Source organism: Rosa chinensis, chromosome 4 (assembly GCF_002994745.2).
Source record: "Rosa chinensis cultivar Old Blush chromosome 4, RchiOBHm-V2, whole genome shotgun sequence".
Lineage (NCBI taxonomy): Eukaryota > Viridiplantae > Streptophyta > Magnoliopsida > Rosales > Rosaceae > Rosa > Rosa chinensis.
Window position 1 is genome coordinate 18,615,483 of NC_037091.1, and position 27,720 is coordinate 18,643,202.

General features: G+C 36.6%; 2 protein-coding genes across 2 annotated transcripts; both read left to right on the forward strand.

Annotated features, from left to right (window-relative positions):
- The first annotated feature begins 2,051 nt into the window (after positions 1–2,051).
- LOC112198102 (putative glucose-6-phosphate 1-epimerase) lies at positions 2,052–10,667 on the forward strand. The gene is made up of 9 exons (XM_024339151.2): positions 2,052–2,297; positions 3,741–3,815; positions 5,927–5,983; positions 6,065–6,225; positions 6,355–6,495; positions 8,430–8,532; positions 8,631–8,730; positions 9,366–9,613; positions 10,298–10,667. Exons 1-8 carry the CDS (start codon positions 2,151–2,153, stop codon positions 9,578–9,580), a joined length of 999 nt encoding a protein of 332 aa, XP_024194919.1. The 5' UTR covers positions 2,052–2,150; the 3' UTR covers positions 9,581–9,613; positions 10,298–10,667.
- A 10,244-nt stretch (positions 10,668–20,911) lies between these two features.
- LOC112198244 (peroxidase 45) lies at positions 20,912–23,014 on the forward strand. Its single transcript, XM_024339328.2, has 4 exons — positions 20,912–21,251; positions 21,374–21,571; positions 21,920–22,085; positions 22,334–23,014. Exons 1-4 carry the CDS (start codon positions 21,042–21,044, stop codon positions 22,738–22,740), a joined length of 981 nt encoding a protein of 326 aa, XP_024195096.1. The 5' UTR covers positions 20,912–21,041; the 3' UTR covers positions 22,741–23,014.
- Positions 23,015–27,720: the final 4,706 nt, after the last annotated feature.

Consider the following 27,720-nt stretch of genomic DNA (forward strand, 5'->3'; position numbering starts at 1 on the left):
ATGGTTGAATTGCAGGTTGACAATGATGAGAGAATGAGAGAACGACGAACAGAAGGGAAGAGAAGATCGAGTGAGAGTGGCTTCCAGTCTTCCACAATTCCATGGTTTTTGGTGGGTTTGTGGTAGAAGATGTTGGGGTGTATTTGGGACTGTGGAGTCTCATTAAAAAGAGTCCTCCTTGCTGCCAAACATGGGATAACTGGGATTAGACTAGATAAGGATGTTCAATCCGGTCCAATCCTGTGTAACAAACACCACCTAAAGGTTGTATATAAACCCTCTACACGATTGTGAATTATATTTTTACTCTCAATACTTTCCCTTTCTCTTCATTATTTTAACTCTCCTTTGCTGGTGTGAAAAAAGAAAAAGAGAGAATATAGCTAAAGATAATAGCTAACAAATTGTGTCATGTGATATAATTATTTGCATTTATGTTTATTTTTCAGTTAGTGAAATAAAATTACAAAGTAATCCCTCTTATATAACCAATAACAAGATTATCAAAATCAAAAGCATTTGAAACAAATAGGGGTAGAGAATTCCTCCAAACTTTGGCAGTGGAACTGTGTCCTGTGTTTGCAATAGCACGAGATAGAAAGTTGGCTTCCCTTTTGATATGCTGGAACCTGACGCTATTGAGCTGCATTATTTGCTTTTATGTTTTTTTTTTCTAGGAGAATGGATTATATTCCACTAATCGGAAAGATCATAACATCGTACAATGTCAACCTAGGGGATCTGAAGATCACCAATTACATTCACTGTTCAACTGACTACAGAAATAGTCAGACTAATACCCATAAGGGAATGCAAAAACTAAAATGCAAAAAGGAAAACGTAACAACTAAAATCCAAAGGAAAATGCAAAGAAAACTAATAACTAATTTATTGGAAACACAACCCTAACTCTCCGCATCTGCCTTCACTAGCTTGGGGCCTAAGACTATCTTGGTGTACCCCTCCACCAGTCACTACAGGGAACAACCTTGAATTAGGATCATGGTGAGGCTCAAATCACGCCCGACCCAAGTGAGAGAGAAGAAAGGGAATTGGACCAGCCTAGGCCCAATTCACCAAGTTGCAATCATATCCCAGAAAACTAGAGGCCTAAAGGCCCACTACCTAAACCCATCGTTCCCCCACTCATGCCTGCTAGATCTAATCTTGTAGAGAAGCCACCTCCGCTCATCACCGCTTCGGCGGGCGTCCGCGGCCTTCCACCATCAGAGCACACTGGAGAAACCCCTCATTGGTCCGCTTCTGGAAAGCAAACCCAAAACCCACCGGACATTCAAAGCAGGCCCGTCTTGGGTTGACCCCAAGGACTGAACCTACTCCGTCTCCGACCTAGCAGATCTCGCCGCCACCTGCCGATCACTTCACGCCTACCCGACACCAACGATGAATTCTCGCAGCCAAAGACGCGTCGCCAAGCGGAAACACAGGAGTTCCGATCCAAGCGCAAACCTCGAGACCAGACCACTGCTACCTATGTGCCTCACCGAAATGGAGCGATGCTGGAGAAACCCAGAAGCAGGTAGAGGACCGAAGTTCGCCGCCGCCCTGCTACCAAAACCCTAGGGTTTCAGCATACTCAGCTCCGACTTTTCTGGAGCGAATAAGCAAGAGATGTGTTAAAAAGCTCTAAACCCTTAAAATAATATGTGATCCATTATTTGCTTTTATGTTGCAAATGCAATTAATGAGTAAAATTATGTAATATTTTCTTTTTGATTAATTAATTAATTAAAAATAAAGATTTATTCAAAATTTTGCCAAATACTATTTGATCCAGTGGCATAAGTCATTTATTTGCAAGTGAGAGGGCGAATGAATTTTATAATAAAAAAAATTAAAAATATAACTAAATTTATGAACAAAATAAGAAAATTTTATGTAATGTCGTTGTAAATGCTTTAAAGTACGATCGCCACATATAGTGCTTTTCTTATTGTAAAAGAAATTTCCTGAGAGAGAAAGTTTCCTGTGACTGAGACTAGCTGGTACTAATAGCCTAAAGGATATTGTCCATATAAATAAGCGCGCGGCTTTCTTAAGCAACAAAAGAAAACAAAGCGACGAAGCACTCTCACCAGAGAAAGAGAGAGAGAGAGAGAGAGCGACAGAGAGGGAGAGAGAGAGAGAAAATGAGTAGCGAAAAGGTTCCCAATCCCATTGCTACTACTGCTGCGAACACCAAGACCACTCCTCCTCCTCACGGCGTCGAGTTCGTTAAGGGCGTTAATGGCCTCGACAAGGTCGTCCTCCGTGATCCGCGCGGCAGTCTCGCCGAGGTACTCTTCCACTAAACGCCGTCGTATTCTCTTCCGCTTTGAGGTTTCTCATTTTGTGTGATCGGTTCGAGATCTGATGCTTTCTTTGATTCCGTTTTTGCTGAGATTTTTGGATTGCTTTTTCTTTCGATTGGCTGGTTTTGGTTGATTTTTTTGTGTTTAGATCTGTTTAGCTCAGGTTCTTGATTCTGAAATCGTGAGGAATTTGATGTATAGGTTTTCTTTGATTGTAATCCTAACTTCAATTCTGAAATTGTTCTTAATCCTTTACAAAAAGAAAGATTCTAAGGCCACAATAGCTGTATTGTTCATATTTCGTACGGTAACTCTGTGATTCTTGAGCTTTCGCCCTTGTAGTAATGCATGGTAGAGGAAATCAAGAGTGAGGTTATGACTAAGCCTTTGAGTTTATGCCTTTATGAGGAAAAAACAAGAGTGTAGTCAAGCTTTTGTGACCCCGTGTACAAGAGGGGAAAAATCAAGAGTGAGGGATTCCATCGTGACCTGGATATAAATACACCTTTCTTTCGAGCCCCATCTTTTGACAATGCTTGGTACAGGAAAATTCAAGATTAATTCATTTTGACTCCCATACATGTACACCTGTGATTCTTGAGCTTTAGCCATAGTAATCGGAGATAGTAATGCATGCTTTGCTTATGCAAATGCAATTTATTTCATCAACCACAGTTGCGTTTTACCAAACCAAAATTTGCTACCATAGTTGTATTTTTTTTGCGTTCCCTGTCTAAGAATATCTAATGTGAATCTGTTAGTTGATTCTGATAAATGTGATAGTTTAGTAAGCATGCCATTTACTTCTTGTGACGTATCCCATGATGCTTCATTCCTCTTTCATTAGTGAATTGTGCATTCTTTTGATGCCTATTTAGTAACTCAATTGGTTTACTTTTTTTGACTTGTGAATTTGGACTCAACTACTTGAAATATGGGTCGTGTTCCAGCTTTCAATATTCACAAATTTGGTATTGTATTAATATTAAAATCAAACACTAATACATCTACTAAATTGGATCCTCGATGGGTTACTCCGCATTGTTACATTGAAGCAATGCCTTTTGAATTGATTCTGTGAAACTTTGTTAGAGTCAGACCACCAAACCTTAGTGCATAAGGCCTGTGTTTAATGTTCTCAAACGTATCCTTTGTGCTTAGTAGAAATGCTGTCTGGAACAGCTGGCATTGCTGTGTCAGCAAATCAGTTGTGGTGAGTAGTAGGACAAGCGTCATTTGACATTTATAAGGGATAGTTTTTTGTGGTCTCAAATACCTGTAACACGCTCCTATTTGGGCATATCTGAAATGAACAAACTTCATTTTCCTTTGAGTTTACCATTTTCTATTGTCCTATTATACTTCAGGCTGCAGAAGCATGTTCCTTAGGTCTTTATCTGATGTCTTATATTTATCTCGTCTTCCCAGGTGTATTTGTATGGGGGTCATGTAACATCATGGAAGAATGACCAGGGGGAGGAATTGCTATTTGTCAGCAATAAGGTACTGTGAAGAAAGCTGGTGTTATTTCTGTTCCTTTTTTTTTTCCTGTAGGAGTTGATGTTACTAGTGAATGTCATGGAACTTTCTTTTTGTTATGTACAGGGCTGGGTAGTATCTATAATGAGGATTATTTAATTTCTTATAACTAAACAATTGTTTATTGCCTCCTGATTTTTCCTGGGTTCAACTGTTGAATAAATATATCATATTACCTAAATATTACTTGGGTGAAAATGTGGTAGTAGTGCCATATGCATGTTTGAGTGAGTGAAAGTTTATGTTCCTGTAATATAAACATTTGAGAAGGATGTCAGTGTACACCATAATTTTCAGCATGTAATCGAACTGAGAATGTGAAAATGGCTTTGTGGTACTGCATTAGTGCTGGCATTCCACATAACAGTTTGTCATCCATAATCATTTATATCTACTTTGTTTGCTTCTATAAACTTAGGTGGGTTCTAACATTTGGTCAGCTGCATTACTTGATCTTCTGGACTATTGGGATTAATCTTGTTAGTGATTACAGTTTCATAAAAGTCTGCATATTGAAATGCATAATTGTACGGTTGGAGTGGATGCATAAGTGTGTCAACAAACAACCTTTCTCCTTGATTTGACTCCAGGATTACACAGACATAACGAAGTGACTGTGTCTGTGTGTATACTATTCATATATACACGTGTTTCATGTTTTCATGGTCGCTAAACAGGTCTTTATCTTTTAGTGGTTACAGTAATTGGATGTCGTGCTTGAGAATATCTTGACTGTCAAGATACATCAATAAGTTATGCAAGTTGGTAATAATGCAGAAGTAGTTTGGAATATAGTTCAGAGAAGTAGTCTTTTGGATGAATGAATTTGTGTTTTTACTCTTAATAAAGCCTCTCCGTGCATGACAACAACAATTAGATGTTAAAGCAAATGTGTATCACCACCCCCCCCCGCCCCCCCCCCCCCCCCCCCCCCCCCCAATGAATCGCTATGTTATTTCGTACTGCAATGTGGACTTCTCCTGTGGTTTTTGCACCTGGTCGCCACTTTATTCTGGCTAATTTTTAATGGCCTATATTCATATAAAGTGAAACAACAGTTTTGTAACCATCATTAATACTGATTATTGGTCTGTACGCCATTCCAGAATTTAATGGCTAGCACATGGAAGTGCATTTGATTATAATCATTTCAGCATCCAAACAGTTTCGTGTAGTAAAGGTTGAATCATCTATTAATTTGGTTTCCCCCACCAAAAGATCCATTAGACTTTCATGTTACCGATCATAGGATAAGCCACTAAGTCATTTTTTCCAGAAGTTCTCATTAGTCTCTTTATTTACAGTTCTGGGAATTTTCCTGATTGTGCATGAACAAGGATTTGGACATAGAGGTTATGGGGGATGTAACTGAAGATTTCTTTCCATGTATCCTCTTTTTATATGCTGTTGATGCCAATCAAGACAGTTGCTAACTGTCTGGCAGTCTGGCATCTATTTGAGATTTGTGGTTGACTTCGAATAACACATAATTGATTGAGTCATGCTAGGTGAACCACCTTTTGGCGTACTACCTAGAGACCACCTTTATGCCACATCATTTAATGAAAATTGTGATTTGGGATTTGTCTGATTGTTTAAGTGGCTATGCCACATTAGCTGCCACATAAGCTGGTCTCTAGCATTATTCTAATTGAAAACGCTTTTCCTCGCTACGCATCTTTGGTGTCCACTTTTAGAAATGTTTCCTCATCCATGTATTTTCAAGGATAAAGAGAAGTAAAGAATGTGCCCCCCATCTTAAACAAAAATCTCTATAAATATATTACTTGGGTGAGCTGACTTTTAATCTTTTCTTAGAGGCTAAATGAATCATATACTCAGTTTTTCATTATTCCGCTGGAGGTTGGTATGCTTTAATTTCCTTTTAGGACATTATTTTGCATTTTCTGTCAAGCTTTTATAATAGGCTTCAATATATACTTGATTACCATCATACGTGTAACAATGGGTATGGGGTTTGGTAATACCGATTGGCATCCTTTTTCCTGCCTTATATTGTCATCTTTCTTTTGTTCTCTTCCATTTAACATTTATACTTTTTCTTTTTTCTGCAGGCTATATTTAAGCCTCCAAAAGCAATTCGTGGGGGGATCCCAATTTGCTTTCCACAAGTATGCACTTCTTCTAGTTGTCTTTCTTGCTTGGGTTGATTGTTTATCTTGGTGAAGGGAACTTGCACTCTGTCTATGCAGTTTTCAAATCTTGGTTCTCTTGATGCACATGGATTTGCTAGAAACAGATTTTGGAGCATTGACCCTGATCCATCTCCTTTTCCAACAAATACTTCCAATAAGGTTTTTGTTGATTTGATTCTTAAGCCTACTGAAGAAGATATTAAGACTTGGCCTCATAGGTAAATACTGGGACATAATTTGAATTATCATAGTCTCTGGAGACAGTTTTAATTAGAATCTCTATAAATTTCTTTTTTCATTCAGTCTTAGCACTAAGGGGTCTTTTAAATTAACTTGTTGAATTGAAGTTATGAGTTCCGGCTGCGAGTAGCTTTGGGACCTGGAGGAGATCTGATGTTGACATCTCGCATCCGGAATACCAACTCTGATGGGAAGCCATTCACATTCACGTTTGCTTATCATACTTATTTCTCTGTTTCAGATATAAGGTAATTACTGAACTTGATTTATGTTAGAATTGCTATTATGGCGCTGTTCACTGTTGTGTTTTTTACTCGTTTTTGTTTTTATCACATAGAGACGTTAGATATTAGTTTATGCATGGAATAAAAATCGTCAGTCATAACAAGACACTGACATTTCTGTAATCTTGGTTATGCATTCTTGAAATTATCATAGCTATAGGCAGACATTAGAATAAAGAACCTTACTTGGTAATTCACCAAAAATTATTGGTCTTTAAGCTAGTATAAATCACGCACCTAAACTGGGAATTTGACTTACTGTTAGGCATTGTTTGTCATTTTATATGTAATTGGATGCACAATTTGCGACAACTTCAAGTCATCATCTGCATGACAAGCAAGTTGGGAATGATATTTCAGGACCTAGTCCTTTTATTTATTTAGTTAATTTTATTTTTTTGTAAGTCTATTTCTTTTGTAATTATTCAAGTTGTGTGAGGAAGAGAGTGGAGAAGTTGGGGGGGGGGGGGGAGGACAATACGTTTGGTGGGTGGAAATAATTCCCATCTTACATAGCCACTATCACTTTTGAGAAATTTTAATGTACTCATGTTTGTCCCCATTGTTCCCAACAGTGGATATTATTGTCAACTGTTCCCAATGTCCCAAGAAAAAAAAGAAGGGCATTAGCAATTAACTAACATGGTTGGGCTGCCCTAGCTAGAGCACACAAATCTAGGAACTTGACTTATGCTGGGGCCTCGTTTCTCATTTGTAAGTAATGCACAATTTGCCACAACTTCATGTCATTGACTGTGGGATGTAAAGTTGGGAATAGGTACTTCAGGACCTAGCTTTTGTATCAACATAACAGTAAACTTCCTCTCTTATTTATCAAAAGCTTAATCATTGAACTTGTGTGGTTGTTTGGCTTAATACAAACTTTGAGGGCAAAATCTAAAGAAAATTTCAGTTAGGAATTTTCAAAATATTTTATTCATTAGGTCTGTTTGGCAATTCTTTTCCAATCTGATGAACTGGGAATAGTTGATTACTTTTTCCTTCATCATGAATTTTTATCAGTAGTTTACATGTATGTGTATACTGGAATATGTTTGATGCACAACAGCTGAATAATATCTTGCACTAATAGTCAGGGATGCTAGAAATATCAGATAATAAAGAGATGTACAACAGCTGAATAATGTCTTGCACTAATACAGATAATAAAGAAGTTTGACGTGACAGACTAGGGATCACTATGAGAAGGGCCTCACAATTTATAATTGTGAATCGCTCATAAGAAGCCTAGAATTTTGGAGTACCTTTTCTAGAACGAAGGCCATCACCTAACCTCACATATTACGAAAAGACAGTTATAGTATTAGCTTCAATGATTTCTTGGTTATCCTACCATGATTCTTGATTCCTAATTGAATGACAGATTGGTCAAGCCTCTAGGCCTTCTAAACTTACTGACCTCTACATCTTTCATGAGCATTTAAAATATACGTTTTGAAAATCTTCTGCAGCATCTATTTATTCTTTTTGGTAGATTTGTATTAAGCTAAATCCCAACCTGGGCCTTCTGCACAAGATGAATGTACCGAGATGTACATGCAGCCTCTTTTTATCCCGATTGTGAACTCCGATGTGGGCCTGATTATCATCAAGGTTCCGTATTTTTAGAGCATATATAAGTTCTGTTGCCTATCATAATCCAATAAACTGAAAATATGATTTTCAATGTTTATGGCCTACCACTAAATGATCAGATGAGTACTGTGAATCTTTTGCAACGTGACTGTAACACAAGAAAAGAGTTTTTTCAATTAGTCATTATTCTACCATTACAGTTATTTTTGTACCTGTCCTCAACTTCAAAGCCATTTTCATTCTAACATAAATTCAGTTCTGGATGGTATTTAAAGTTGATAGTGCTGGTGTTCACTCTACAGTGAAGTTCGTGTAGAAGGCTTGGAGACCCTCGATTATCTGGACAACATGCAGAACAGGAAACGTTGTACTGAGCAAGGGGATGCTATAACGTTTGAATCGGAGGTAAATTTACTAGGCCATTCATTTTCTAGTTATGCATTGTTAATACGGTTCTATTTATTATTTATTTATATATTTTCAATTTATGCAACTCTGATCAGGTCGACAAGATATATCTTAGCACTCCTACAAAGATTGCAATTCTGGATCATGAGAAGAAGAGAACATTTGTAATACGTAAAGATGGGCTTCCAGATGCTGGTGAGGATGAATAAATTTAATACATTCATGTCCTTTCATAATGATGTTATTGTTGCTTGAGGTGTTGTGTTTGCAGTTAAATGCCTGGTTTTACACTGTTTAACCTGAGCCATGAATAACGGAAGCTCAATGTTGAATGTACCATTGTAACATTTATTACATATCTTCTTGGCAGTTTCTCTGTCCTAAGATACCTAGGATCTGTGTAGAGAACAGTTGCTATTTCTTTCTTTGTGTTATTGAATATATCCTTGCTTTGGAATGATTGATTTAATAGGTATTGATAGTAAAGATAGTGGAAATTTCATATCAATCAACTGCCACCTAGCCTTGTCCCAACCATTTGTTGTTAACGATATGAAGACTGGTGCTACATTCTGTCCTGTTATTTATAAGAAACACACTTTTATCAAAAGAGTAAAGAACGTACGATGCTTTTTGAGGACATTATTTTCACTGAATTCGCTAGCTATCTAGCCTACATCTCAAAATAGCCTTATTTTCATTCAGTCACATTGTAAGCTCTCAGTCTGTCATATCTACATTCCATCAAAAGTGAGAATCTTGTTGCTTTGAAATGCCTGCCCTTATTCTGTTGGTTGGAATTATATTGTGTACTTGTTTCTTTGATCCAGTGGTGTGGAATCCCTGGGATAAGAAGGCAAAGGCTATGGCTGATTTTGGAGATGATGAGTACAAACATATGCTCTGTGTGGAGGCTGCTGCTATTGAGAGACCTATCACATTGAAACCCGGAGAGGAGTGGAGAGGAAGGCAGGAGCTTTCAGCTGTTCCTTCCAGTTACTGTAGTGGGCAACTTGATCCTCGAAAGGTTCTCCAGGGAAGTTGAAAGATTCGGCACTCTGGCCTATATTTTGTACAGGTACATCTTGAGAGTCCAAAACTACTGAACATGTGATTATCCAGGTGGTACTGTCTTTGACATCGTTAGTAATGATCTACTGCATCAAGTATCCTCTGAATGCATTCTGTTTTGCTTGTTTCAGTTATGATTAATGGTAACTTTTTTATATGATCAGCTTACCTACTATTTTCCTTTTTACATTAACTTTCCATAAATAAGCTCCTTTGTACTGTAGTTTTCGTCTTTTTGATGCTATATGATCTCTGAAATATCATCTCATGAATATCGTTTTCTTCTCTTTCACTATTGTAGTAAACATTGAACATTATTATTTGCCATAAAGATGGGGGCAAACTATATATTTTGTATGTAATGGAATATACATCATTTGTTTACGTCATTTGTTTAATTTGCTTTTGGAATATATTGTCATGTTAGGCATAGCTTGCAGTAAAAGAATTTTGATGGGCCATATTAAAGGTTTCATTTTCAACCATCAATCTTTTGCTTGTATGTGCATGCGCTCTTCAGGTTTGAGTGCAGATGGCAGATATGTGGAGTTTCTATATCAAGTGAATTATGTTTTGACAAGAGTAGCTAGACTGGAGTTTCCACAAATCATCCACATGCAGAAGTTACTTTAGATATTATAATAATTAGTATCTTCACAAATATGTTGGTAATCAATGTTTTATTTTGCAGGTATTTGTCGCACATGTACATGGGTCGGGACAACCAATTCTGCCCTCTATTTTTCGCTCCGAAATTTTTCTTGTGTTGGGTGAAATAATAGATGTCAACACTTGCTATGGTGGATGAGAGACCACATGTTTCTGTTAGATGGAACCTCTATGGAACCTCTTAATATGGGTTGAAAGTAAATGTTCTTGTTGATCAACAATCCAATTGGGTTTTGGTTGCTTTTATCACTTAAAAAAGCTCCTCATATGTAGCGTTACTATATTCATCTAACTTGACAATACCTATATACGATGTGAAACTTGACGATCTTTTCAGAAATTTGGAATGTTTAATTCAAATTTCATTCGGAGCACGATATCTCTGACCATAATTACTTGATATATTTGTACATGGGGTTGGATGTGCTTAGGGGCTCTGCTTACAATTGGCTACCAAAGAGGTGCTTTATTGGATCAGACTCGCAATGTTTCATGAAGCATTTATAGGTGATTATGCAAATGCAAATGTGTGTTCTACTTCATGAATTATTTTGGGAAAGTGTGTACATTACCAGTTCGGCGCGGTTCGATCCAGTTTTCCGATGAAATTTGATCATTCAGTTCATGTCAATAGATTTTAAAAATCATATAAATTAATTAACCTTTTATGGTCATGTGGCAAACAGTGGACAAAGTCCAGACCAATCATAGGCTTAACCTAGATGGTATCACTCACCCTTATTCAAAAGTTTCGTCATCTTAAGTTGTCATCATCCGTCTCTCATTTCTTGTTCTTCTTATCTTCTTAGTTTCATTGTCTTCTTAAAAGTCTAATTTTTCCGTATGCGAATTCAATAATTGAATTCTGAACCGATTATTGGTTTAGTTTTGATCGGTTTAAAATTCTAAACCTGACCTGAGCTCGGAGTTTTGGTTTCAGTCTCTGTTCCACCATTTTTTTAGAGTGGATTGACTATTCCAATATATGAACATCAATTGTAAACTAGCTTCTTATTATAGTATACTTGCTCCATATGGTAGTAGACTAGCTCAAGATTAAGCTGAACGAGTTACCACTGAAACTACTTTATTAGTGTATTGAGTTGTTCTACTTCATGCACTGATACATTAATGTACAGTTTGATGTATTTTAGTGTTTCTAGGAAAGTGCTAGGACATGAACAATCAAAATTATTACAGTTAGTTGCATTATTGTATATTATACGAAAAATGGTCTCAACATTTAAGCACATGAACTAATGATTTGGACTCGAAGAATTAAGGAACCACCCTGAATTGAACATGAACTAATGTTTAGGTGCGGTTCCTGAGTGAGAATTCCATGGTTTTGTTTAGATCAAACCGATTTCTAATAATCGAAGTGTTATCTAACTAATCCGATTGCAGAAACACGTACACATTGTTAGAATCAAATGTGCACTTGTCACAAATTATCATAATGTATATGATGATTAGCTTAATATCAATCCTAGTTTAACATGGATACAAACTGAAAATCTATACTAGTGGCTTGATGAAACAGTGTATTAATTCATTAAGTAAAGCAATCCAATCCTTGGTCTGCAAGGAAGACTACAATGATGTGTTACATTAAGAATCTAATTAGGAAACCTAAACCTATATGGACTGCTTTAATGGGAAGCTTCTTGAGGTTAAGTCTCCTATATATATGGATGAATTGGTCCCTGTTGCCACCACGATTATTTCATTAGTTCTGTCCATTGAGAAGTAAGTTGGTAAGCAACAGAAGGCTATATTCTAATGATCAAGTTTGCAGCTGCTGAAGATGGAATCCATGCCTGTGATTGATGAAGGTAAGTTTTAGTTCTTTTGTGATTATTGTCGAGCTTATGTGCATGTGTTTGTGAGCATGAGTATATGGTTTTATTACAATTGGTATCACAGCATAGGCTCACAAATATGAATTTAATTTTGCTTGACATGAAAATCGTTTTAGGGTTTTGCAAAACAAAAAAAAAACAAAAAATTTGTTTTATGGGGTAACAGGCCTTCAGCCTGTTAACAGCTCTAGGCCCAGTCACAGCATGCGGACCATCTAGGCCCAAACCTAACCAAAACATCAAGAACAAGTGACCGTTGTATTACAACGGTTAGTTTTGATCAAGATGAAGGTCTGGGACTGGATTCAGAAATGCGCGAGATGTTGTCATCTTGAGAGGGGATTCAAAACCCCGATTTCTGTGAATCAAGAAGCCAATAGAGTCGATTGCTGCATCTGGATATCAAGTTCATGCTTCTGCTGAGATTTTTAGCAGCAAATTGGGGGGAAAAAAAAGCAAAATCAAGTTTTTCTGTGAAAATTGGTTTCGATTCATAGCATGATAATTGAGTTTTTTGATTGTGCTCAATAACCCTAGTTGCATTCCCGGCGTGCATTAGGCTAGAGTAAATGGTGACCGGATGAAATTTACAATTTCTTGATTGTTCTGTGGATCTTGAAATCAAAACAATTTTTGGTTGTGCTTGAATATGCATGATGAATTGATTGCTTATATGGTACTGCATCTGTGATCATGTGACAATGTCTGAAGAATTAGAATCTCCCAAAAGCTTTAAACATTGTAGAAATTGACAGATGCAAGAGCTTAATTTTCTTATAAAGACAATATGATCTAGGTAGAATATAAAGTCAAAAGCTCATGAGTTTTGTAGTTTTCTATTGACATAAGTGAACATAGTGCATAAAGCATTCTTCATTGATGTTGGCAGAAAGCATATAGAATAACAAAACTGAAATTGTGTCTTGTGTTTTAAGACTATACTTTTGTTTATCTTCCAAAGAAGTGGTCAAGTATGGTCTTAGAATGCAAGACAGCAGTATGCATACTTAATGAAAATATATTTGGATACTTGGAAATTTTTCTTCTGTCTAAAGATGTGGATGAATCTCCTTGGATAATGTGTTTTGATTAAGCATGGCATATTGATAAAGAACTACAGGATATTAGGCTTCTGCTCAAAAGTGATGCTTAATATTGTTATATGTGTGGACTGACATGAATGCAAGTATGTATTGTTTAGGTTTTCTGTATGATCTTGTATTGGATTGTTCTTGTTTAAGTACCTTAACGCTTAATAAAACACATAAAACTTAAAAGTTATTTTCTTTACAAATTGAGAACTCACGTGAATTTTGTTTTGCTCCTTAGGTAACTCTTACATGAACTTGAACAGTGTCTTGATACTAACTGGAACTAACTATAGAGCTTGGCTGGACTCTGTAGAAAATTATATGGGAATGCATGAAAATATAGACTATTGCTGTACTGAGGATAAGCTTGCAGAGTTAAATGATAAGAGCACCAAGAAAGAAACTGATCTTTACAAGAAGTGGCATAGATTCAATAGAATGACTAAGAACCTCATCCGTACCTCTATATCTAAGATTGTCAGGGGAAGCAGAGAAGAGGCTGAGCTAGCATCAGATTTTTTGAAACTTATAGCAACTAAGTTTAAAGAAAGTGAGAAAGCAGAAGCAGCTAGGCTAACTAAGGAGTTTCATGATTTAAAGTACACGGGTTCAGGGGGAGTTAGAGAACATATAATGAAGATGATCAACATAAATGGCAGACTCAGGGAGCTATAGGGATGAGCAGGTAGTGCATTATGCACTACATTCCTTGCCTAACAGTTTTAGTCATCTTAGGACTAGTTACAATACTCAAAAGGGTAACTGGACTCTAGATGAGCTCATATCCATTTGTGTGGATGAGGAACACAGGATTAATAAAGAAAAATAGCCTGCCACAACCATCAATCTCATTGAGAAACCTAAGAAGAAAAAGCCCCAGAACAAGCTAAAGCCTACCAAAGCCATAACTAAGAGTTCAACAGTTGCAGTGGCCAAGGAAAACAAGCTATTTAGGTTCAAGTGCTATTTTTACAAAAGAGTAGAACACATTAAAAAGGACTGCACTGGCTACAAAAACTGGTTAGCCAAAAAGGGTAAGATCTTTTCTAATTCATTTTTTTCTCTACAAATTAATCTTATAAATGTTGAACCACAGTCTTGGTGGATAGATTCAAGCTCACCTATTCATATAACTAATTCTTTGCAGGGATTCATAAGGAGGAGAATCCCAAAAAGTGATGAAGTGAACCTGTGTGTGGGAAATGGCATGAGAGTGGCAGTCAAGGCTATTGGCACCTTAAAGCTCGATTTAGGATTAGGAAAATTGTTAGTTTTGGACAATGTTTTTTTATGTACCTTCCATGAGAAGGAATTTGGTTTCAGTTTCTCTTTTAGTAAAATCTGGTTATAGACTTGTTATTGATAGTAATGGAATTGTTATTTCTAGAAATTCTGTTCAAATTGGTTCTGGTGTTATTATGAATGATTATTTACAGTTAAATTGTTCAATGGCTCAACAAGAAATTTTACTTGTTGAAGATAACACAAATAGTACTAGCACTTTAACAGGTATTAAAAGAACCAAACTAAATGAAAATTCTGCATTTTTGTGGCATAGAAGACTTGGCCATGGGTCTAAAGAGAGACTAAAAATTTTGGTGAAAAACAAAATCCTAAATGAACTTGATTTTTCTGATCTAACAGACTGTGTGGAATGCTTTAAGGGAAAAATAACCAATACAAGAAAGAAGACTGCATATAGAAGCCAAAATTTACTAGAACTTATACACACTGATATATGTGGTCCATTTAGGCATCAAACTATCTGTGGGAATGTGTATTTCATCACATTCATTGATGATTTTTCTAGATACAGTTATGTTTATCTACTTTCAGAAAAGGCACAAGCATTGAAAGTCTTTCAAATATTTAAGTCTGAGGTAGAAAATCAACTAGAAAAGAAAATCAAAACAGTAAGATCAGATAGAGGTGGTGAGTTTTATGGCAAGTACACTGAATCCTGCCAACAAAAGGGTCCATTTGCCTTGTTTTTGCAGGACAATGGAATTAAAGCTCAATACACAACACCCTATAATCCACAACAGAATGGTGTTGCAGAAAGAAAAAATAGGACACTCTTGAACATGGTTAGATGCATGATGTGTACAACTGGCTTGCCAAAATTTCTGTGGGGTGAGGCTTTAAAAACTGCAAATTATATTTGCAATAGGACACCTAGCAAAGCCATAGAAAAGACTGCTTTTGAGATTTGGTGTGGCAGGAAACCTAGTCTTCATCACTGCCATGTTTGGGGATGCCATGCAGAAGCTAGGATTTATAATCCAAGCTTGAATAAACTTGACCCCAAAACTGTTAGTTGCTATTTTATAGGTTATCCAGATAAATCTAAAGGTTATAAATTATATTCTGCTCATCATTCACCTAAAATTTTTGAAACTCATCAAGTAAAATTCCTAAGTGAAAAAGTTCACAATACAAACTTTGAGGATTTAATCTCAGATTTTGAGGAAATTGTGTTGAATGAGAATATAAATGTAGCATTGCCTTTAGAACAAGAACCATTAGCAACTGAAACTGTTACAGAAAATCAAGATGCACAAGATCAAGTGCCTGATCAAGAAATGCATCTCGATGATCATCAAGCTTAACCAGAAATTTTACCAGAACCAATCCCTGATGCTGAACCTCAAAATCCTCCAGTAGCTCAACCTAATCCTAAAAATCCTAAACCTAGAAGATCACAGGGGGGGGGGAAGAGAGTGACTACATTGCTTATCTGCAAGAAGCAGAAATTGAAATGGACTGTGCAGAGGACAATGATCCAACTACATTTAATCAGGCCATTGAAAGTAGTGAATCTCATCAATGGCAGCTAGCAATGGAAGCAAAAATTGATTCCATGAGCCAAAATATAGTTTGGGAATTAGTTGAACCTGACCCCAAACAGAAGCCTATAGGTTGTAAATGGGTTTTCAAAACCAAAAGAGATGCAAATGGCAATGTAGAGAGATACAAGGCAAGGTTAGTTGCCAAAGGTTTTACACAGAAAGAGGGCATTGACTTTACTGAGACTTTTTCTCTAGTTTCTACAAAAGACTCGTTTAGGATAATCATGACTTTAGTGGCTCATTTTGATATGGAGCTGCACCAGATGGATGTTAAAACAGCTTTTTTGAATGGTGAACTAGATGAAGTGATTTATATGAGGCAGCCAGAAGGTTTTGTACAAGTTGGAAGTGAAAACTTAGTGTGCCAAGTTAAAAAAAAATCAATCTATGGCCTAAAACAAGCTTTTAGACAGTGGAACAAGAAATTTGACCAAGTGATTTCCACTTTTGGATTTACAGAAAACTTTGTTGATGAGTGTGTTTACTTGAAGACAGTTGGGAACAATTTTATTTTCCTAGTCCTCTGTGTGGATGATATTCTCTTGGCTAGCAGTAACATAAAATTGCTTAAAGATACCAAGACCTTTCTGTCAAGGAATTTTGACATCAAAGATTTAGGAGAAGCATCCTATGTACTAGGCATTGAGATTAAAAGAGATAGGGCACAAAGACTACTTAGTTTGTCTCAACAGAATTATGTTACAAATTTTTTAAAGAGATTTGGTATGGAAGTGTTCAGCTGGAGAAGTCCCCATGTCCAAAGGAGATAACCTAACCAAGAAACAAAATCCCAAAAGTGATATTGAGAAAGAGAATATATATGGAGTCAAAGCCTTATGTTAGACTTGTAGGAAGTCTCATGTATGCATAAGTCTATACTAGGCCAAACTTGTCTTTTGCAATAGGGATTTTATCAAGGTTTCAATCCAATCCAGGCCATAAGCACTGGGTAGCTGGGAAGAAAGTGTTGAGGTACCTGCAAAGAACTAAGGATTACATGCTAGTGTATAGGCAAGTGGAAGATCTGAAACTTGTTGGATTTTCAGACTCTGATTTTGCAGGGAATTATCCAGACTCCAAGAAGTCAACTTGTGGATATGTGTTCATGCTTGCAGGGGGTGCCATTTCTTGGAAGACCATGAAACGAACACTTGTTTCAACTTTCACCATGCAAGCTGAATTCATTGCAATGTATGAAGCTGTGTGTGAAGGACTTTGGATCAGGAATTTTTGATGCAGACCAATGTGTTAAGTCACATTGTGGCTGGAAAAGTTGTGATTTATTGTGATAATGAAGTAGCTGTTTTCTTTAGCAAAAACAGTAAAAGATCAAATAACTCTAAGCACATTGATTTAAAGTATTACAGTGTCAGAGAAAGAGTAAAGCATGGTGAAATAGCTGTTTTGAGTATTGATACAAATTCACAGCTAGCAGATCCTTTCACCAAGGCATTAACAGTGGCTACATTCCAGAAGCATACAGCAAACATTGGAGTTTTAACTAGCTTAGATATTTAAATTCAGTGAGAGTTAGTCTAATTGGAGCATTTTAAAATTATGAGGTTTTTAAGTTCTTGTATTTTAGTTGTGATTTTTAGTTTTGTTTATCACAACTTGTTTGTAATGACAGATTTTAGTATCAATAAAATTTTGAGGTATTTCTAGTTATGGTTTTGCTGCAGTTTTATTATTTTATTTTGGAAATTGTCATCTTGCTTTGAATATCATACTTGCTATCAGATGGCTTAAATCATGTATAGCATGATGTTAAGGTTCAAGCAATAATTTTAAGCCATCAGTGTTCAGAAAATTTGCTTGAGTTTCTGGTTTAAGAAACATAAAGTAGGACTTGGTATATGCCTTCTTGTTGATACACATTAGCATATATCGTTTCACTTCTGGTTTGACATATGTGGATTACAGGGACTTGTGTTTGTGGTTTTGAAACTCTGCATTTTTGTTAAAATGTATATTGTTTCTTACTCTGCATAAGTAACTGTGATCGGACCATGTTGGAATGGATTTATGATTCAAGTTTGTTATCTGGCGTGCACTTTCGTAAGTTAAATTAGTTTTGATATTATCTGGTGCAAATCATCAAGTATAATATGTGTCGGTCCAAGGGAGAGATTGTTAGAATCAAATGTGGACTTGTCACAAATTATCATATTAATGTATATGATGATTAGCTTAATATCAATCCTAGTTTAATATGGATACAAACTGAAAATCTATACTAGTGGCCTAATGAAACAGTGTATCAATTCATTAAGTAAAGTAATCCAATTCTTGGCCTGCAAGGAAGACTACAATGATGTGTTATATTAAGAATCTAATTAGGAAACCTAAACCGATATGGACTGCTTTAATAGGAAGCTTCTTGAGGTTAAGTCTCCTCTATATATAGATGAATTGGTCCCTGTTGCCACCACGATTATTGCATTAGTTCTGTCCATTGAGAAGCAAGTTGGTAAGCAACAGATGGCTATATTCTAGTGATCAAGTTTGCAGCTGTTGAAGATGGAATCCATGCCTGTGATTGCTGAAGGTAAGCTTTAGTTCTTTTGTGATTATTGTCGAGCTTATGTGCATGTGTTTGTGAGCATGAGTATATGGTTTTTTTTACACACATGTCACATATCTATGATCAAATTGTGATCATTGTATGTATATGTAGATTGCAATTTGGAATGCCTTATAACTAACCCGATATTTTAGTTCCAATATGGACTCCAATATTTAAAATCGGACCGACCCAAACCCAAATCCACTCAAGCATCATATACAAATAATCAATCAATTTGAGATGAGAAACGCGATCTCGCTCTCACATTCCTCGGGCTCTTTTGACACTAAATGACAGAGAGGAACCATGTGAGCTTCTAATGATTGTTATCATCGACAGATAGAGTCAACAAATAATGTTGATAACCATATCCTAAATGACGTTATTAACTTATTATCGACAATAGCAGATGAACGTGAGTATTTCCTGGCATTATCCGATGGAATATGTTGTAGGCTTTAGCGGATAATATGCTGATTGACAGTGCTTCATTACCAACTTGTGCAAATAGCTGACCTATGGAGATTGGCTACAGTCATATCCAGAAATGTATGTGACTCATTAGGGTTTTTGTCTAGAAGCTTTTATATATAACCGTCGAAGTTTTATAATTTTTTATCTTTGGTCCATACATTAACATTTGGTGGAGTGCACAACTAGTACCCTATAATTGACTGCTACTCTACATTGACTTTAATATTTAGAGAAATTGGCATTGCCCAAATCAATATCAATCTCCTCGGAGTTGTTTACCCAACTTCCTCCGATGTGAACATACACTCAAATCAAACGAGATGAGGTGTAAACTCATACATCAACTAGTCGACTATTTACTAAATTTACGAGCTTTGATTTAACATGTGTGATTAAAGTTTACTTTCTTTCCTCTCTATTCTACACTAATTTCGAGTTGCTCATGGGTGCAGAATCAGAAGACGGTACCAAAAATAAAAACTCAAATTGAAAACAGCCCAAAAACAATACTTTTTTCTATTGTTAGTTGCTCAATACCCCGAAATCATGATACCAATAATGACAACAGATAAGAGATCGATCTCCACATTATTATTTCAAAATGGCAAATTTTCAATGAATTTCATTTGTTAGGTTTAGGCAGTATCCAAAGCTGCCCTTCCCTTTTGGGTATATTAGGAATCACTGATGATGACTTACCACCTTACCTACATCTACAAATTTTGTCTTTCTCATGAAATTCTACTAGCTTTTGAACTCTGATGTTAGGTACGTATTTTCCATTCTGAAGGCATTATAATTCACTTTTTTTTTTTTTGAAAGGTTATAATTCACTTTCATGTCTAATTGATTCAATCAACTTTCCATCTTTTGTATATATCTCCCAACTCTATCTCCGTTAACAGAAACTTGCCCCGTGAGGTTGCTCTTTTCAGACTCTATCTGTATAGTAATTGGTTTGCTAAAATGAAGAATGCAATTAAATCAAAATGAGAGAGAGAGAGTTGAAACATTCCTTCATTATAATATGTTGTTTCTGGTCAACTGATTATTGAAATGAACTTTCACACATAACTTGTATGAGATGGGCTTCTCTAAATACTTGCACTCCTCAACACCACAATTCTACTTGCACATATAAAATCATCTATGTCATGCTATGATGCTAACATGCTTCATATACAGCCAATTGCCTTCCATATATAATCAAATTAAGCTACTCTCCTCATCCTTAATTTATGCAATTCAAGAGTAATGTGAAGAGTTACGATAGCATTTGAACAAGCAAGGAGGTCTTAAAAATAAATAAAACTGTAATCCTAATTGTTATTATAAACAGTTGTGTGTCCATGCTAGACTTGTATTAACTTCAACTTTTGTTCTTAATTCTTTTGGGTGGTTGAGTATTGTTCTTTACAAGCATTATTTTAGTTGGCATGGATCTGTAGTCACATTCCAAATTGTTCCTAGATTTTAAATTGAATTGGTTTGTCGTTTTAGTTGTCTACTCATAGATGTCTATTTCCCTATGCAGTTTTAGCCTGTCATGATTCTACAAACCCCGGCTAGAGAGATTAAAAAGCATACTTGTGAAAATTTTTCTCCAAACAATCCAATCATTTGTAAAACCTATTAACCAAATTTCTATACATATGACTTCTTTCCATGTGCCAGAACATGGTATTGAAATACTTTATCAGCTCTCCTCAACCCATATATATATATCTCCAAACTAAGAAGAAACTTGGTGTATAATTTAGTTGCCAGAGTGTCAAAGAAAAGGTCCTAGACCTCTGTTCTTTTTTTTAACACCACTACTTTTCCTATATGCTTTTGTTTTTGTTATACTTTTTCTTGTGTCAGTTGTATAAATAGGTCTCTAACCCCACAACACACATAAACATCAACAACAGACAAAGAAAACATGGAAGCTCGTAGTTTCATTGTTCTCTCAGTCTTTCTCCTACCTTTGCTCTTTGGAACAGTTTCTGCTCAGCTTAGGACGGACTTCTATAAAGGCACATGTCCCAATGTTGAGTCCTTAGTCAGCTCAGCCGTCGCGACCAAGTTCCGGCAGACTTTTGTTACTGTTCCAGCCACTCTTCGACTCTTCTTCCACGATTGCTTTGTTCGGGTTAGTAGATGGACCTTTTTAAGTAACTACTTTTAGTTTTGATACAATTAATGTTTGTTCAACGTTAGGTTGATATTACATTGTTGGTCATTTCTGTAACAGCTTATGCTTATGTTTTACAGGGTTGTGATGCTTCAGTGTTGATTCAGTCACCAACTAATAATGCTGAGAAGGATCACCCGGACAACCTTTCCCTCGCCGGAGATGGATTTGACACCGTGATCAAAGCCAAGGCTGCAGTTGATAAAGATCCTAACTGCAGAAACAAAGTTTCATGTGCAGATATACTAGCTCTGGCAACTAGAGATGTTGTGAAATTGGTATAGAAATTCTCCTTTTGCAGTCTATTTCGTTGCAGTTGTTGAGGTTGGACTTGAGAAAAACAAAGAAGCTTTTCAAAAGTAAACCAAGGAATGTGACATCTTTCTAACTACTAGAGATGTTGTGAAATTGGTATAGAAATTCTCCTTTCGCAGTCTCTTTCGTTTCAGTTGTTAAGGTTGGACTTGAGAAAAACAAAGAAGCTTTTCGAAAGTAGACCAAGGAATGTGACATAAAGTTATGCCTATTCTAACGACCTAACTACTACAATTATCCTCCTGTAATGAAGCATTATCCTATTTAAATACTCCTATATGTTTTGTCTGATGCAACTGTGCCATATGCAGGCCGGGGGACCATCGTATTCCGTTGAATTGGGTAGGCGAGATGGAAGAGTATCGACTGTTGCGAGTGTTCAGAGGCAGCTTCCTCCCCCTACTTTCAATCTAGACCAGCTTAACACCATCTTTAACGCTCATGGTCTCACCCAGACTGACATGATTGCATTATCAGGTAGTCTTCTTTTTCTGTCAGCTTTTGATTCATATTGTGACATAAGGGGTAATGTGTTAACTGTTACCATACATTGGACCGGAAGAAAAATAATCAATCCAATAATAGTTTAGATTGACAGGGTAACGAGTGTAAACTGTCTAGCAAGAGAACATTTCCTTAATCACACATTCTTACATAACCTTAATTTGTGTACATATTCAACCAGGATTATCAAGATGTTTTTCTAACTTGTGTGCTTTTCTTAGGTGCGCACACACTTGGTTTCTCTCATTGCAACCGCTTCTCCAAACGAATCTACAACTTTAGCCCCGCAAAGAGTATCGACCCAACACTCAATTCAGGGTATGCATTGCAGCTTAGACAGATGTGCCCCCTTAAAGTGGATCCGAGAATTGCCATTAACATGGACCCAACTACACCTCAGAAGTTTGACAATGCTTACTTCCAGAACCTACAGCAAGGAAAGGGTCTATTCACCTCTGACCAGATACTATTTACGGATTCAAGATCAAAGCCTACTGTCAACACATTTGCATCAAGTAATGCTGCTTTTAACCAGGCTTTTGTGCAGGCCATAACCAAGTTAGGCAGAGTTGGGGTTCTAACTGGAACTCGAGGGGAGATTCGGAGCGATTGCACCCGTCCCAACTAGAACTAATGGAGCATCTTCAGAATAGCTTCAGATAGAGTGAAGCTGTTTTATATCTGCACAATGATTTGAATTTTTGGGACATGTATATCTTGGGAGTAGATTCATTTGTATGTGTAGTCATGCATGATGTTTCAGTTTCATGCTTTAATGGCTTCGGAAAACAAGTAGCTCTTAGTTTACAGCGGGAAGAGCTAGGCTCACTTGTTTACCAAATAATGCACTTTTAGCAATTGAATAAATACTGCAAAGCACTGCGGCCTGGTATTCGATTCAATTTTCTTAAACGTAAAATCGCATGCTCTAATAGCATAGAATCTCAAGGATTGGCTCCAAAAGCTAAATCTATCTAGAATACTGATGAACCTATTTATTGTAACAACTGTTTACTAATGTGAGTAGGAAGAAAACCTATGCAGCAGCATCCTTCAAAATAGCACACTTCACTCTCTCTCTCTCTCTCTCTCTCATTTTATTTTTTTTCCTGATAGACGGAGGACTAAAAGGCCCGAAAAACAAAATAAATCAGCTCATATGGCTGATACAAGTCTTCCTATATGGGAACTTTACAAGGTAACATGAATCTTCAAGGAGAAAACCATGCATAATTCACTCCAATCTCGGTGTCAAGGCTCCACTTTGAAATGACATAAGCAACCATGCATGTTCATTTCTCTATAAAATTGACTGATTTTAAGCTCAAGAACTTGAACTTGATCTTGCACCTGTGAATCACAAGCTTAGTTGAGAGGGTCCTGATAGAAGCATATTTATGCGATATTAATAACGTTAATCTCTATACTTTTTTTGTTAGTTTAGTGTATTTTCTAGTTATTTACTTTGTTTATTTGTTTTATATATAGGTATTTTGAGCAAAGAAGAAGAAAAGAATCAAAAGAGGGATTGAAAGGCAAAATCGGCAAATCTGCCTGTGCAAATCAGTCAACTTTTCTATAATAAGTTATGACCGATTAAGTACAAAAAGGTCAGGTTGCACGTGAATCTGTGGTTGGACGTGAATTTATGTTTTGAGGCCCAATCACGCCGGGAAGCCCTAGGTTGAGTTTGTGCTTCATATTTCAACTTAATATGGACAAATGGTGCGATGTGAATGGTGTTCAAGAGCCAATAGGAAAACTCTACCTAAGCACGCTAACCCTAATTCTTTTAGGTTTTGGATTTCCTACACAACAAGAAAGATGAAGGCACCCTTTAAGCATATAAAAGGGGATCCATATGCAGCATCTGTCTCTCTCTCTTCCTCCCCTTCTTTAGTTTGTTTTATTTCTTCTATGTTTAACTAGGTTTTTATTAGTTAGGGGCTGCTTGAAGCCCCTAGACATGAACTACGAGATGATTTGACCTTTGATTTTATTTTCTTTTTATTCAAGATGAGACTTTAGTTTACTACTTTTCCATTGATGAATGCTTGCTTGTATGCTTTGAGTGCACGCTTAGTATACATGTTAGGATTCTACCGCTTTGATTGTTTGATGCCTGGATCAATAGTTGGATTCCTCAAACCTTCTAGAGAAGCAATTGTTAGTTTTCATTATCAAGTAAACTAAGTCCTACGTTTAGCAAGGCACTAAGTTTATTGTGATGCCTAGTGATGTCTCAAACTCTTTTAGACCTTAATGATCTCTTCTTGTTAATCTAATAAACATACCTTTAGGTTGCATGTTAGAGAATAGCCTAGGTGTAGAGCACTTCCTGTCTAGAGTACGAAGTAAGAAAGGGTAATAGGTTGTGTTCAAGCATACTGAGCCAACCTGAGCATCTTCATCTAGATTAATTGAATTAGGATTGAACAAATTATTTTGTGTGTGATTGTCGGTGGTGGATGCATCTTCCCTAGCTAGCTTTATTCTCATTGTTTTCTAAAACCATATCAAAAATCTGTTTTCGTTACTTTCTGTTCTCTATATTTTTGTATTTGTTTATAATAGTAAATGAATTCCAAAAGTCTCCAAATTTTGTATGCTCGACATCCTGTGTGTCTAGTACATCTTTATAAATTTGGTTTTTAATAGTTTAGATTAGGTTTTTAATTATATTTTCAAATGCTGTTCGCTGGAACAGTGGTCAATTTTGTGTCGTTGTTTTGAGTAATTAGAACCTTAGTCTTCTGTTGGAAAGACCCTTGTTTACTCTTTCTATAAGAGTGTGTTTGGATGAGGGAAAAAATGATGGAATTTAATTGAAAGTGAGGATTTCATAATTCCTAAAAGTCAATTCCCTCATTTGGCATTATCAGATTGTAAATTTTAAATTTCTCTGTGGAAAAAAAAACGAAGGAATTCGTTATTTAAATTCCTCACTTCAATTTCCACCAAAATAGGTGTCATTTACGAATTCCTTTGCAGTATTCAATTTTTATTTCCAAAGCAAGACTTTTTTTCTATTTTATCTTTTTATTTGTTTTAAACTTTCTTAATTTATTACACATTTCAAATCCTAAATAGATACAACCAAAAAATAGAAATTGCAATTAATGGAATTTTAGATTGATGGAGTTAAAGATTCCATCATTTATAAATTCCTACGGATTTTATAATTTTCTCATCCAAACGCACCGTAATTGACAATCTTAAGTGTCATGAATAAGGAAAATCAATAGCTTATAAATTTAGTTATCAATTTTTGGCGCCATTGTTGGGGACTATTGTGTTCTATTTACTTGTGTACGTTCTTATTTTCTATTTTGATTGTTTTGTATATATTACTAACATGATTTTTGTTTTCTTTGTTTCAGATGTGGCATCAAGTTTATGAGTCACGTTCCATATGCTCCATGGTTGGGCATTCAGCGGAGAGATGTGCAAACATACAATATCAAGGTTACTTTAATCAAAGTAGCTTGTTTGGAGGATATCAAGCAAACCAAGGGCATTGGAATGATAATTATGCGCCTGCATACAATTCGGCATGGGATTATCCTCCATACTCTGAGCAGAATGGCTATCCAAATGTCCAACAAGGATCCTTTAATGCTTTTGAAGCTTCCTCATCGTCATACCATGATTATCAATTGCCAACACCTCAAGGTGACTCTCTTGAAGATTTAGATGCTTCTATGACTAAAAGTGTTTGATGTAGAACGAATGGCGGTCCGAATTGAAGAACAGCTTGATTGTGGAAAATGAGGAAAACCCGATTTGCTGCAACTTTGACATTCGGTGTCCGAATCGCGATTGCTATAGCTTTCCGGAAAGGGAACGATGTCAGGAACAAAACTCGTCGCTATGCCATGACGAGTGGGCTTTTTCGGGTTTTCGGGGTCGTTTAAGGCCTCAAAAGTGCAATTTACTATTTTTCAAAATTTTCGGTTTTCTAGTTTGTTTTGGATTTGTTTTGTTTTTACCCGTGGGTTTTAGGGTTTCATTGTTAGTCGCCCTAATATTTCTTTTCTCATATATAAGCAACCTTAAACGGCTGCAGAACCTATCTTTTATCATATTATCAATCAAAATTGAGAATATTCTCATTTATCTCTGGTGGACTCCAGAAATCTTGTTTTAGGTTTATTGCTTGTAAACCTAAGGTTATTTCCGACTGTGTCAGGTGGTATCAGAGCAGATCTTCCTTGTCTCTCCTATTTACTTTAGTAGCAATGGGTGATGTTACAAGAGTAGATCTTGATGCTCTTACTGCTTCTCTTACCACATCGTTTGCTGCTGGCATCAACACCGTGAACGACTCCGTGAACAATTAGATTGGAGAAATTTGTGGATTGTTGGGATAGAGGAACAAAAACAACAACAATCAGAATAGAGGCAGGGAAGGAGGCCAGCGAGCTAGGGCTCCATGTGGTGAAATTGTTGTTAATAATTCAGAATCTGATTCTGAAGAAGAAATTGTGCAACCTGATCAACTAGGACAAGCTGACCAGGATTACAAAGTCAAGGCTGAAATTCCTTTCTTTTCGAGCAACTTGGGTGTGGAATATTATCTTGATTGGCAGCTTCAGGTGGATAGATTCTTTGAGATTATGGAGGTGCCTGAATACAAGTAGGTTAAACATGTTGCCCGGCGATTGAAGAGTACTGCTACAGTTTGGTGGGATAAGTTGCAGAATACTCGAAAGAAGCAGAGGAAGCAGGGTAATCAAACATGTAGAAGAATGAAACAGCTGATGATGGAGAGGTTCTTGCCAGATGATTATGAGCAGATTCTGCACAGGTTGTATATTGATTGTGTCCAAGGCACTAGGACTGTGGCTGAGTATAATGCTGAGTTCTTATGCTATTCAGAGTGTAATGAACTAGGAGAAACTGAAAGTCAGAAGGTGGCTCGCTATATCAGTGGGCTGAAGCCGGCCATTTAGGAGAAAATTGGGTTGCAAACTGTGTGGACTATGATAGAAGCTTCAAGCCTAGCATTGAAAGTAGAACTATTAGAGAAGCCTTCACGAGCTTCTTCTTTCCAGAGGTATACCTATTAAAGGAGCACAGAGTTAGTGAACTCCTCAGCTGGCAAGGGTAAAGCCATACAACAGAATACGGAGAGTGGACCTAGGGTTACCAATCCTCCTTTTAAAGGGACTACTAGTTCTAGCAGTTCTAGTGGTGCTCAAAATAGGGTCCCAAATCAGAAGCCTAATAATCCTTATGCAAGGCCTACAACAGAAATCTGCTATAGATGCAACAAGCCTATACATAGGTCTAATGTGTGTCCTAAGAGGAGACAAACTGCCCTTATGGATGATTATGATGAAGATGATGGAGAAGTTGGAAGAGGTGATGAATATGAAGGGGTTGAGTTTGTGGTGGAGGAGTCTCCTGAGAAGGTTAATATTGTGTTGCAAAAGATCTTATTATCTCCTAAGGAAGATGGGCAGCGGCGCAATATTTTCAAATCACTTTGTTCCATTAATAACAAAGTGTGCAATCTGATTGTAGATAATGGGAGCTGCGAAAATTTCGTAGCCAGAAAGTTGGTGGAGTATTTGCAGTTACCTACACAGCCTCATGAGGTACCTTA